The 12,524-nt window shown below is 42.6% G+C and overlaps 1 protein-coding gene across 15 annotated transcripts in view; it reads left to right on the top strand.

Annotated features, from left to right (window-relative positions):
* HMBOX1 (homeobox containing 1) overlaps window positions 1–12,524 on the top strand; it is a 117,468-nt gene that overhangs the window by 52,779 nt on the left and 52,165 nt on the right. For all 15 annotated transcript variants that reach the window (XR_014317329.1, XR_014317330.1, XM_082758426.1 and 12 more), the window contains exons 3-4: window positions 1,333–1,812; window positions 3,820–3,905. Coding sequence is in view for 13 of the 15 variants with exons in the window: in XM_082758419.1 (XP_082614545.1) it covers window positions 1,333–1,812; window positions 3,820–3,905 (566 nt within the window). In the remaining 2 variants the exon portion in view is untranslated. The remainder of the gene's footprint in view (window positions 1–1,332; window positions 1,813–3,819; window positions 3,906–12,524) is intronic.

Genomic DNA, 12,524 nt, shown 5'->3' with positions numbered 1-12,524 from the left:
AGTCCCGTGTGTGAGTGCAGAACTAGGAAAGAGGAGAGATCTCTGAAATCTGTGGAGGTTTATGGGCAGTCCTGTTCCTGGAAGGCCTAGGAAGGCCTGGAGGCCTGGAAGGCCTCATGAGAGCCATTATCCTTCTTGTGGTTTTCCACGGTCCCTGGATTTCTTGCTTGACTTCCCTGAGGCTGCTCTTTGGCTGCTCTTGCTCGTAAGGATTCTGTGTTAGCTTTGTCGTGTCTCCTGGAGTCTGAGTGATTTCTTCACCCTGCTCTCCTGCAGGAACCTTAATAAACCCTTGGCTCTTAAGGAGATGCACAAAAAGGCTAGAGAGTGCCCTGATCTCTTTGCCAAAGTCCATCTGCCCTCCGTCTGCTGTCCCTTCTTCTCTAGATCCTGGGGTCTGAAGGAGGTGATCTCGTCATTTGTATGCCATTTGGCTCTGTTGTGAGGAGATTTAGGAAGGAAAAGAGATTAAAGGAGCACATTGTGCTTTTTTCAGGTCCATTTGTGGGCTCTGCAGCAAAGTCATAGGATGCTCGTTGTTCGGATACCTTGGGAAGTTTAGGAGTTAAAAAAAAATCTTTTGATGAGCCACCATGTTGATGGAGTTACACAAAAAGCCTGCCTTCGGAGGGAAAAAAGCAGCAGACTTTATTTCTTTAAATGAAAGCTCAGTAATAATTGGATGTGCTGCACTTTCCTTCTTAGGGCAGGCGATCTGTGACAACATCCCAGGTTCAAAAGTTTCTAACTTCAGAAATCGGACTTCAGTCAAATCAACTTTGGTCCTACAGGCCACGAGAATTTCCGCTAGGGATGTTTTTATCTTCTTTTTTCAAGGTAGCAACAAAAAGTTAGGGCAACTGGAACTCTTTGTACTTCACATTCAAAAGAGTTGTGATTTATAAATCTCATGTTATAACCAGTTAAAATTTCTCCACAAAAACTTCACCTCTGGCCTTGGACCTAGCTGGTCAGTTTGGGAACGTGAGATTTCTGTTTGGATAGTCGGCAACAAGCACAATTTGGTGTGAAAACTGGTTGCAGCCTTAATTACTGACCAGCCACCGCCTCTCCGTAACAGGTTTATCGAAAGCAGATGAGTAGTAACTGGTGGTTTAGTGGAGAAGGTGGAAGGAAAACTAGTAGGAAAGAGGAATGTTGTTTGAAAACTTTGAAGAAATAAGTCTTGCTGCCATGTGCTGAGCCTGATTGGAGATGCGTGGCTTAGTGTCGGACCAGAATTGGGCTTTCCTGTAAGTAAGGTGCTTAACCATGTGCCACAGAGAACTGTTGAACTGAAATATTTGCTTTTGCGTTTCACCTTGTTTTCAGTCTGCTGGAAACCATGTCTCACTACACAGACGAACCAAGATTTACCATAGAGCAGATAGACCTGCTTCAGCGCCTGAGACGTACGGGAATGACCAGACATGAAATCCTTCACGCGCTGGAAACCTTGGATCGTCTTGATCAAGAGCATAGCGACAAATTTGGAAGAAGGTCTAGCTACGGAGGCGGTTCCTACAGCAACAGCACCAACAATGTCCCAGCATCTTCCTCTACAGCCACAGCTTCAACACAGACCCAGCATTCGGGGATGTCCCCGTCACCGAGCAACAGTTACGACACCTCCCCACAGCCTTGCACTACTAATCAGAACGGGAGGGAGAGTAACGAGAGGTTGTCTGCGTTCAACGGGAAGATGTCACCTACCCGCTACCCGCTCGCAAACAGCCTGGCTCAAAGGTCGTACAGTTTTGAAGCTTCGGAAGAGGACTTGGACATTGATGACAAAGTGGAAGAGCTGATGAGGTTAGTAGAAGTCTTTGTAAAGAGTTTGGAAAGGCAGAGTAAGAAGTCCCTCAGAAGAAATCAGCATGTTGGAGGACTGCTCTAGTATCGATAGGTATTATCAGGAGAGTTTTAGTTATTCTGTGATTCTGTATTACCAGGAGAGTTTTAGTTATTCCCCTGCTAGTTCCCTTATGGTCACTATCTCAGTACCTCTCTTCTGCCTCTTAGACAATCCCTGGTCGCACACAGACGTACCAGAGGCTGTTCTCCTGTTGCAGTGCTTTTTCCCATGCAGTACCAAAGATTAAAATTCATGCTAGCTCACTACATTTCCACCTTACTCTTATTCAGAAGATTTCTGAGTCTCAGTTCACAGGAGTCTTCCTCCCATAATTGGTACCAGTTGAGTTTCCTTCCATATGTAGTAGGGAAGCTGCTTGGTTAATGATTTCTGCTGTGATCTGCAGTGCATGTATGTTATCTGTTTAGAGTTTGTGTCAGGGGCTGACTCCCTCTTGGATTTGCACAGTCTGCAGATTAGTGCAGGAAAGTAAAAATAATTAAAAAAAAAAAAAAAAAGAAGAAGCAGAAGTCTTTAGTGAGAGCTAGTTTTATTTTTTGTCCAGACTGACCTTCCTTTACTTTTAGCCACTTCCTTTGCGTTACAGCAAAGGTTAAAGGAGGGACTGTTCCACCACGGTGAAAGATGGAGTTGGTGGGCTCAATAGCAAAAGGAAATATAGGAAAAGGCCAAATGTCGCAAAACTATTTGGATTATAATGTTGGAATGTTGTTGTTTTTTGGGGATTTTTTTTTTCTTTTCTTTTCTTTTCCCCTGAAACCGCAACATTTATGAAATACTTATGGGGTAACTAGGGTCTATAATCTCCCAGATGAAAATATATTTGGAGATTCAGGATACAGGTGTGGCTTTGGGGGAGAGGATTAGAGATGAGCAGCAAGAAAAACCCATCAACCTTGTTCCCTGTCAACTTCAGGATAATGGAATAATACAGGAAGATGAAGAGGATAGCAGTGTGCAGGAGTTCCCATTGCTGAAGTTTTAATCATTCCTTTGAGTTTTGGGTTCCTATGAAATAAGTCCCAAGTAATGCTTTTAGTGCTTATTTAAACTGAAACCTCTTTTATTTTCAGACATGTGGAGGATGAGTGTTGGGTTCAGAAATAAAAATGAACCCCCCAACACTGTACAACACAGCATTTATTTTGCTTTTTGCAAGCTTAAATCTGCCTTGGAAGCTGCTGGGGCAGGAAGGGAGGAGGAGAAGGAAGATCACCAAATAATAAAGCCCAATAAAGTTACTTTAATTGTCTGCACCTTTCAGGGAAGAAGGGAGGAAGCAGGAGGGAAAAGTATGTGCCTTCCACAATTGAAATTTGCCGTATATCACAGTCCCTATGCAATTGCCAAATTATTTCCCTTTTAGCACAGTCCCTTCTGAACTATCTTTGTGCTCCTTTTAAAAATCTTACAAAGGCTTTAATAACTGGTGCTTGTTCATTCAGTGCAAGCCGTGGACTAGGGAGGTAGGGATGGAGGATAGAGGTTGCAATATCTTTCTCCTCTGGGTCTTTTCCTTGAAAGGCTGGAGAAGGTTTGTGTACGTGTATTCATTTGTGTAGCTAACCATGCAGACCCTGCTATCCTTTATTTTTTATTTTTGTGCCTCATTTTTATGACTGAGGTTTTTTTTTTATGCTGGTATGAGAGATTTATTCATCCCTGTGTAATGAAACTTTGTACATTCCATATGGCAGCCCTGCACCTAATATGAATTATACAGGACATGAGTCATCTATTCTCCTGCTAGGGTACTTTGCTCAAACGTGACACTTGTTAAAAGAAGTGTCCACTGGTGAGGCACTTTGACTATTTTAATGCCTGCCTTCCCCACTCCTCGTCCCCTAAATAAAGGAAATAAAGCCATTTTGCTTCTTCAAAGTGCACTTTGGTCTGTCTGTCTTTTGTGTGCTCTTTTGTTTGTTTTTTTTTTGTTTTGGTAGGAGGGACAGCAGTGTGATAAAGGAGGAAATCAAAGCCTTCCTAGCCAATCGGAGAATTTCCCAAGCAGTTGTTGCACAGGTAACAGGTAAGAGCTCAGGAGTCCTTTCTTCATTTTGGGAAACTGTGTCTAACTGCCTGTGTGTGCATAGTGCAGATGCTGGAATATTGCTTGGCTTTCTGCATTGCAGTGCAGATCTGTCAGCTTAGTCATGATAATGTATGCCTTTGATTTAAGACCCATTGTCCCGCACATCATGGAACTTCCCCAGTGAATCACTTGTTCTTTTTTCTTTTTTTTTTTTCTCATGGCTTATGCTAGCAGATTTTATTTTACAGCATTATAATAAGCCCAAAGTTTTTATCTTAGAATGAAACCTTTTTCCTTAATTAGTAAGTTGTTTGTTGCAAATAGATACATATCTACATCTCTGTGGATGGAGGTATATATAATACATATTCATATTGTAAAATGCCTATGAAAAATCTGGAGACACAGCTAAAGCTGGTGTCGCTGCATCCAGCACTCTATGATAGTTGTAAAGTTTTTTCAGTTGCTCGTCTTTGAGTCACAGTTAGTGAAAATCGGATGTGAGGCTGACGGGGATGTCCATTCTGGCTCAGATTTTACCTAGAAGGAGAAGCAGTTTTTTTTCAACCTCTACCTTGTACCTTTTCTCTTTCACATTCAGGACAAATGAGCAAACTGCAGTGATACCATTTACTCCTTTGGTGTATTTCAGAGCTCTTTACAAACACTAATCCTGCTGCTGCTCCATGGGGCACTATTAGTTCTCCTTTACAGGTCCATTCTGTTTGTCCAGACCAGCATAGCTAGCAGCATACTTAGATGAAGACTTGATGATAAAATAAATACTCAACCCCATATTATAGTTATAACATCTATTCATTTTTAAAACCAAGCTTGAATAAAGATCTTGGAATAGATCCTTTTCAAGGATCCTCAATGACTAGGAATGCCAAACCAACAGGAGGGAAGTTGTTCTTTTTTGCTATTTCCAGTGTTTGAAATGTCATGAGAACCCATCTGCCTGGGAGATCTGGGTTTGCAGACGCTGTGTGTGCTAGCAGTTGAGGTAGGCAGGCAAAAACGGGTGCTTGAGCCGTGGAGCCAGGAATTTCTTCCACATCTGTGGTCTTGGGCAAATTACTTGTCCTTTCCTGGTTTCAGTTTCATCTGTAAAATCATGAGATTAACATTTTCTGTTACCCCAAGGAATGTTATTAGCCTTATCAGATGTTAGCACTAGTACTTCAAAAATTTAATGCTAAGTCTACTTGCTTGAATCGGACCTGAACTGTGACATTTTGGCAGTCTGCAGGTCAATCCCTTACTTATGTGCAGTTCTTGCTTGAATATGGTCCCGAAATGTCTCACATCTAAATTAACCACTGCATAGCTTTTTATGAGGGCAGACAACAGAAAAACTTCTGACTCAAAGATTGATCCCCAAAATTCTGGCACCCTTCGTATCTACAGTAAGTCAAAGTAGCCCTCTCCCTTCAAAAGTAGTGCAAAGAGAAAAAATGGCAGAAAATTTTTGTCTGTTTGTTGTTTTTTTCCCCCTCAGTCAGTTGGACTACTGCATGCAGGGCCATTAAATCAGAATTATTGTGCTAAATCTAAGATGATCTGTATCAGTAAAAGGAGCTGATCTAACTGACCACGTCTCAGTCCATGTCTTGATGCCTCTGTCTTGCAGGTTGACCGTAGCAAAGTCAAGATCAGTCTCTTCACACCTGTCATGTTGCTCCTTCCATCCTCAACCTGTTGTCTTGGGTTTCAGTTGTTAATCATTTACAGACTCATAGAATCATCTCGGCAGGAAAAGACCTTCAAGATTACCAAGTCCAACCGTTAACCTAACCTACCACTAAACCATGTCCACATACACACATCTCCAGCAATCTGTGGTTCCTCCAGGGGCAAGGACTCCACCACTCCCCTGGGCAGCCCCTTCCAACGCTTGACCAGCCTCTCCATTAAGAAATTCTTCCTAATGTCCAATCTAAACCTCCCCTGCTGCCACTTGAGAGTATTTTCTTGTGTCCTATCACTTGTCATCTGAGAAAAGAGATGGACACCCTCCTCATTGCTACCTCCTTTTGGTTAGTTGTAGGGAGCGATGAGGCCTCCCCTCAGGGGAGTCAGTGTTTAGCCTCTGGGAGCTTGTCTTGTCTTTGCCAGGCTGTTCCTCCTGTAAGTGAAGCATAGAGTCAGAGAATCATGAGGGTTGGAAAAGTCCTCCAAGATCACCTGGTCCATCCATCCCCTACCACCAATGTCACCGCTAACCCATGTCCCCAGGCACCACGTCCAACCTCTCCTTGAAGACCCCCAGGGACGGTGACTCCACCACCTCCCTGGGCAACCCGTCCCAACACCTGACTGCTCTTTCTGAGCAGAAATGTCTCCTCATTTCCAACCTGAACCTCCCCTGGCACAACTTGAGGCCATTCCCTCTGGTCCTATCACTGGTGACCTGTGAGAAGAGGCTGACCCCCAGCTCCCCACCCCTTCCTTTCAGGCAGTTGCAGAGAGCAATAAAGTCTGCCCTGAGCCTCCTCTTCCCCAGACCAAACACCCCCAGTTCCCTCAGCAGCTCCTCACAGGACTTGTGAGGAGCTTTGTAGCTCCTCACCAGCTTCATAGCCCTGCTCTGGACACGCTCCAGGGCCTCAATGTCCTTCTTGTAGTAGACCTTTCAGATACGAAAACGAAGTGAATATTTTGCACCTGATGCACTTGCATAAACAAAGGTAGCTGCAAGGCCTGTGCTGTAAGGTGATGCGTGAGTCTTCCCCCTGCTACCCTTTGCAGTTGAACAGTTATCCTCCGTGTATTTGCTGGGGGAAGGTCTGTGGGAGCTGCTTCATTTGAAATGTAACCCTTAGCCTTGTGTATGCAGATGGGTAGCACTTAAGCGACACTATTAAATACATAATTATGGCTGTAGTGAATCTCAAGGAGATTGAAGGGACCGGGTTAAAGAGCATGCTTTACCGGGGGAAGCATCAGCTTCTTTTCAAAGGCACAGTACAGTGAAGAGTGGCTGAAAATATTTCAGGATGGAGACCCAGAGCAGAAGGCATGTGGCCCAGGGCTCTCACTTCCAGACTTGTCTTAGACCTGATGAATGCTGATTTGTGTGTTCTTCAGGTGTGTCCATCACCCCTTCTTGTTCAGAATATATGATCCCAGATGTTATCATCTCCCTATTTAGAGGCTTTCAGGTAAAGATGTTCTGTAAAACATTCATTAAATGAGAGAAAAATAGATAAAATTCAGAGTGGTCACTAGGAGATGGCATAGGAAAGGACTATAGGTGTGAAGTGATATCTCTCCAGATTACTGCTCAGCTTCCAGTGATCTGTGTCTCAGGGTCGTCTTCACTGCATTTTACACATCAAGGTGATTTTCTGGCCAGTGAAGGGGCTGTGAAAGCGTGTGAAAGGAGGCGATTCTTCAGGAACTGGTCAGCAACCCAGAGAGGCTGCAGTGCTTACAGCCTGGTGGCAGCATGGTGGTATGTAGGTCGTGATGCCCTCACTCCTCTCCAGCTCCAGGCATCCTTCACCACCAGTTTAAATCCAAACAGCAAGCTGTTTCTGGAGGCTGGATGTCAGATGTTGGGTGTATTGGACTTGCCCAATTGCTGGTTGCCACCCTGCATCAGCTGGAAATCATTTGTTCAGCACTTGAAATAAAATGCAGAATATTATGAGCTCAGCTTTTACCATTCATCTCTTCTGCCCTGGGAAGAGAAGCAAGAAACAAATGAAATGAAAAATGTATGGCTGGCTCTGCCCAGGAGGAGAGTTGTTTGACTTGACCACCCATGCTATGAACGTTTTCCTTTCAGTCTCTACCTGTTTCTGTGCTACTTTAAAAATTCTGCTTGAGTATGTAAATGGGAGAATGGCATGGAGAGAGGAAAGGAGCAAAATTATATCTGACCCAAAATGATCTTAGACCTTTAGCTAGGAACCTAAAACTTCCTCTTCTTTATTATTGCTGGGTTTGCAGTTGGCTGAATCAGACATAAAAGTGATGAATATTAGTTAAAAAATGTATTTGCATGTCTTCAAACTGCAGGTCTTGGATTAGCTCATCAGAGAGTACTGCATCCTTTGTGCTTACAGTCATATTTGTCCCCATTCTATATCTTGTCATCTCTGTCCTTGGTGCAGGAACTTCCACTGCAACTTCTGCAACTCAAAACTTCCATTTTACCTAATTTCGTTAATTCTTCAAGGCACTTCAGATTTCATTCAAAAATATCTTTCTTCTTTTTCTTAATTCTAATATTGCAGTGTACTCACAGAATATCAACCCCATACCTACAAAATACACCGAACAGGCTTGCATTTACAGCCTCTGCAACTGTAAACTGCTCTTCCTTTTGTTTTTCCTGTGCTGCAGTGAAAGTGGGTGGGAAGTGATGGAGGTCAAGGATACGCAAGAAGGGGACACGGAGCTGGAGGTTAAAGTCAGCTGTTGCAGTAGAACAATTTTTTAGGCTCTCTTAGTCTTGATAAAATTACCAGAAACTTTTAAAGTCATTTAGATAATGAATCTGACATGGAAAATTAAACCTGGAAGACATTCTACAGAGCTGCCTTGTGTACTGAGAGAAGAGAGCAGACTGGAAAATAGTAACAGAATATTAAATGGTGACTTGGAAATAAAGAAATGATTGATAAGAAGCAAAAACCTAGCATAACACTTCTTAGTGCTGGTCCTAAATACGGGAGCTGCTTTTTATAGAAACTTTTTTAATGGTGTCTGTAATAAGATAAACAAGAAGCACTTGGGTTGGGCTCTGTATAAATAATCTCCTACTGATAAGAAAAATGACAGTATAAACAGGAGCTAATAATAGTTCCTGCTGAATTTCCTATCTTGTTGTTTGAAGCTCCTTTTCACATAGCTGCAGCTTTCTCAGGGGGTAGCTATTTAGCCCTACGTGGGGCAGGTGAGATGCCAAATTTTTGCAAACGATAATTTGAAGTCGTGCAGTGTGATTTGCTTGAGTTGTCACCAGAATTGTTTCTGGGCGCCAAGTAAGCTATGGTCAGAAGTCGAAGGTTAAAGAGATAAATGTATCCTTGTTAGGCGACGCTGGCTCTTGATTTAGGCTCCAGGTGTAGAAGGAGGGTGGGGGAAATGTTTTCAGAAACTAACATCTTTCTTCTATGTACTACAGTAAAGGAGAGAGGGAGGAGTATTCAGAGATGAGCCCTTTGCAGCCAAGCTAAATGCTTTGATGGATGATGCCTCTGCAAGGTTTGGAAGTGTTGCCTTTTCCATTTTTTACACATAGGGAGAAAAGGAACAAAAAAATAAGTGTTTTCCTGAGGTCACAAGGAAAGCGATTTGTGGTAGAGCAGGAATTTTTATTCAGATTTCTCAATTCTCAGCTTAGTTTTTATGGCACTAACCTATTGTGTGTAAAGAAAATAATAATAATAACAGTAAAAGCATAAGAATAATAAAATGCAGAGGTCATTTTTCAGAAAAAATACATAATGGAACTCTTCAGTGTGCAGTTCTGCTAACCTTCACTGTTAGTCTGCTTGTACAATTCAGTCTTGTCCTTCTGTCTCTGTCTTAATTGATACGAGATCTTCAGGACTTAGCTTTGTATTATGCTAAACACACAAAGCATCTTGTGCAGTGGAGGGCAGCCTCAAAGCAGTGCTGTAACATAAATAAAACCCCCGAAGGTTTGGAACCTACACACAGGGGTGCTCAGCAAGCACAAAGATAGACCAAGTGAAATTTAAATAGTTGAATTGTGAAAAGAAAATTACCGAATTAGCGATGATCAGAAATGGTGAGAAATTAGATGTAAAAAAAAAACAAACACAACACAAAACAAAACACAGAACAACTAACATTTCCTTTTTTTAATATTCATGAAAACAGAGGGAAAGATTTGTTTCTGTATGATTTTGATCTTTGCAGGTTTTCTGTAAACAAGCATTTGCTAATCTCCTAAATTGATAGATGTCCTCTGCAAGCACGTATTACGTGATTCTAGGACTTTGCTTACAAACTGAAGAATTAAGACACTGTCAGTTATTTCTTCTCCAAATCTGATGCGTTCCAGGTGCTTCTGAAAATCTCTCCTGGAAGAAACATTAAAGAAATGCAAAACAGTCACTGAACAAATCTATATGGGAAGGTGAAAGCCAGTTACCAGAGACTTGATGAATGGCAGGTTTGAGGTGTCTGAGCAGATTTGTATTGTAGATACCGGTTGCCTTCCCTTGATGATGCATTTTGCCATTTCTTTTATGTATATGGGAGGGAAAATTCTTCCCCATATAATTTATTTAGGAGAGAGTCTACTTGTCCTGTCATCTCCGTTCCATTTATAATTGCGAACAGTGATCGTACAATGGCAAATTGTAACCTGCTATGGGAAGGAGTGACGTGTGACAGAAGTCAGCATTTTGATTTAATACAATCCTTTGTGATTACCACTTCTTTCTTGGGTATTTTTGGTGAGCGAGCTAGTGGTGCTCATTGCAACGTGTTCCTGCTGATCCCAAGCCCTGAGGACGTCAGACTTCCTTGAGGTCCGTAGTTCAGTTGGAGGGTGAATTTCCTCCAGGCAGCTGGATTTTCAGTACTCCAGAGATCTTCTTTCATTAATCTGCTTCTGGCAGCAGGATGATTTCTTTTTTCCTGCCAGTGCAATTTTCTAAAGTAGCATGATTACAGCCTGTGTGACAGGATGGCACGGGTGGTAGGACTAGTCATTGTCCCCGTGAGTCAACTCTATAAAATCCACGTGAGATGCAAGAAACTCTAACGTGATGATCTGGGGGTTTTTAACTGAAAGGGGTGAAGGGTGGGTTTGTGATCTCTGTGCTGGGATCTAGGAGATTCTGGATCCGTCCTTCTGCTGCTGACTTTGCACATGACCTTGAATCATCACCCTTGGATTGTACAGATCCTCTAAACTGAGGCTTCAGATGAGCAAATGATAAATATTTTGTCTTAAAAAGAGGAGTGACATAGGTAGAGGACATGCTCAAGAAGCTCGGCTCTCACTCTGCCTATGAAAGAGGGGAAGAGACTAATAAAATCCAGGAAGGAGTGATAGAAAATGTGATGTCAAGGGACTTCTAGAGGTCTGCATCCTTATGAACAAGAGTAAGATCAGCTGGCCAAGCCATCACCTCACGTGGTGCTGTCTGGGTTTGTGGCATTGCTATAGAAGTTGCTAGCTGACTTTGTGAACCGAGAGGGCTCTCGAGGAGTCCAGCGTGGACGTGGCAGTGCTCAGGGCACTTCTCAGCGTAAATATTTGGGCTCCTGCTCCTTTGCTTTGTCTCCAGCACATTGCCTGACGTGGCTAACATCTGTACCACTTCGTGACAGTATCAAGCAGCTTCCTGGGCAGAATTTGAGTTTTCCACTCTTGTTGAAGATACTTAATCTCTATTTATAATTTTTATCTAATTATGCTTTGCATTTGTATCTTCTGTTGTTATCCAAACACTCGACGAACACTACTCAACTGCAAGAAGTGTAAGTGGACTGCAGCAAACAAGTAAATTAGTGGTGCTGGAACCCATTGATTAATAGGAACCCATCATCCAAAAGCAGTGAGACACAACTCTTTGTGCCCCATAGCCCTGTAGTAAAGAAATGGCTTTTATAAATCATAACAGTAGGTGGGAAGCTGCAAATTTACAAAACTTGGACCTTTCACTGACAATCAGGTATCTGGATTGCATGATTTCAACCAGGCTGGCACCTCACTTTGGGCCAGAGAGTTTTGTCAATTGAGATTGATTTATGTTTGGTGTTAGTGTATATATAGTTGGTATATACTGATATATATTTGGTATATATTTGGAATATATTTTGTGTATATATATTTGGTATTACGTGATTTAAATTGGCAGAATCTCAAGTTTGTATTTGGCTGGTGAGTTCCACTTCCCTAGTAGTACAAACCCAATTATCTATCCTGGAATGGGCCCAGGGGAGATGCAGCCCCTGTTGTTTCTGAACTCTTTCATACATCAGGCAAAAGCCATCTCTGAGAACGGACACTGAGACCATCACTACACGTACAGGAAACCAAACCAAGCCACGGTATGTTCGTGGGCAGAGTTCTGCTGATTAGCAATCAGTTTCTGTGCTCAGAAAATGCCTATACCTTTTCCACGGGACAATTAAAACTTCAGAGGCTCTGGGATTCGCTGTAACAAGGAGCAGTTAAGAGCATAAAGCCCCGTGATTGTGGAAATCTGGTTGGAGTAAACCCACGTGAATACGGCACCTGAGGTTTGAGTTAAATCATTCTCCCGTTAACTAAATTCTACGTTCGGTGCAAAGAAAGCGTAGTAAAACCCCTTTATTAGAAGCGGTAAAGCTACAGGGGGTTGTTTTTCATGAGTTAAATATGATTATGAGAAAGATCTCATAATCATATTATGATTAATAAAACCTTGGCGCATCTCAGGAGGGGAGAGGCGGATTGATTTCTGCCTGAAAAGCAGCCTTCTACCTGCCTCAGCGCTGGCACCAAGCAGGTGTCGGCACAGGTGGTGCTCAGCAATATATTGTTACTGGGAGCACCTCCTAAAAGTTGAATTCTCGGGAGAGTTTAGATGTTGTTAACCCTTCCTGAGAGCTGAGGAACCTGGTGGAAGCATGGGGAGC

Source organism: Aythya marila (genome assembly GCF_965140915.1).
Source record: "Aythya marila genome assembly, chromosome: 3".
Taxonomy (NCBI): domain Eukaryota; kingdom Metazoa; phylum Chordata; class Aves; order Anseriformes; family Anatidae; genus Aythya; species Aythya marila.
The sequence above is the reverse complement of the archived record's forward strand: the minus strand, read 5'-3'. Positions and strand labels throughout refer to the sequence as shown.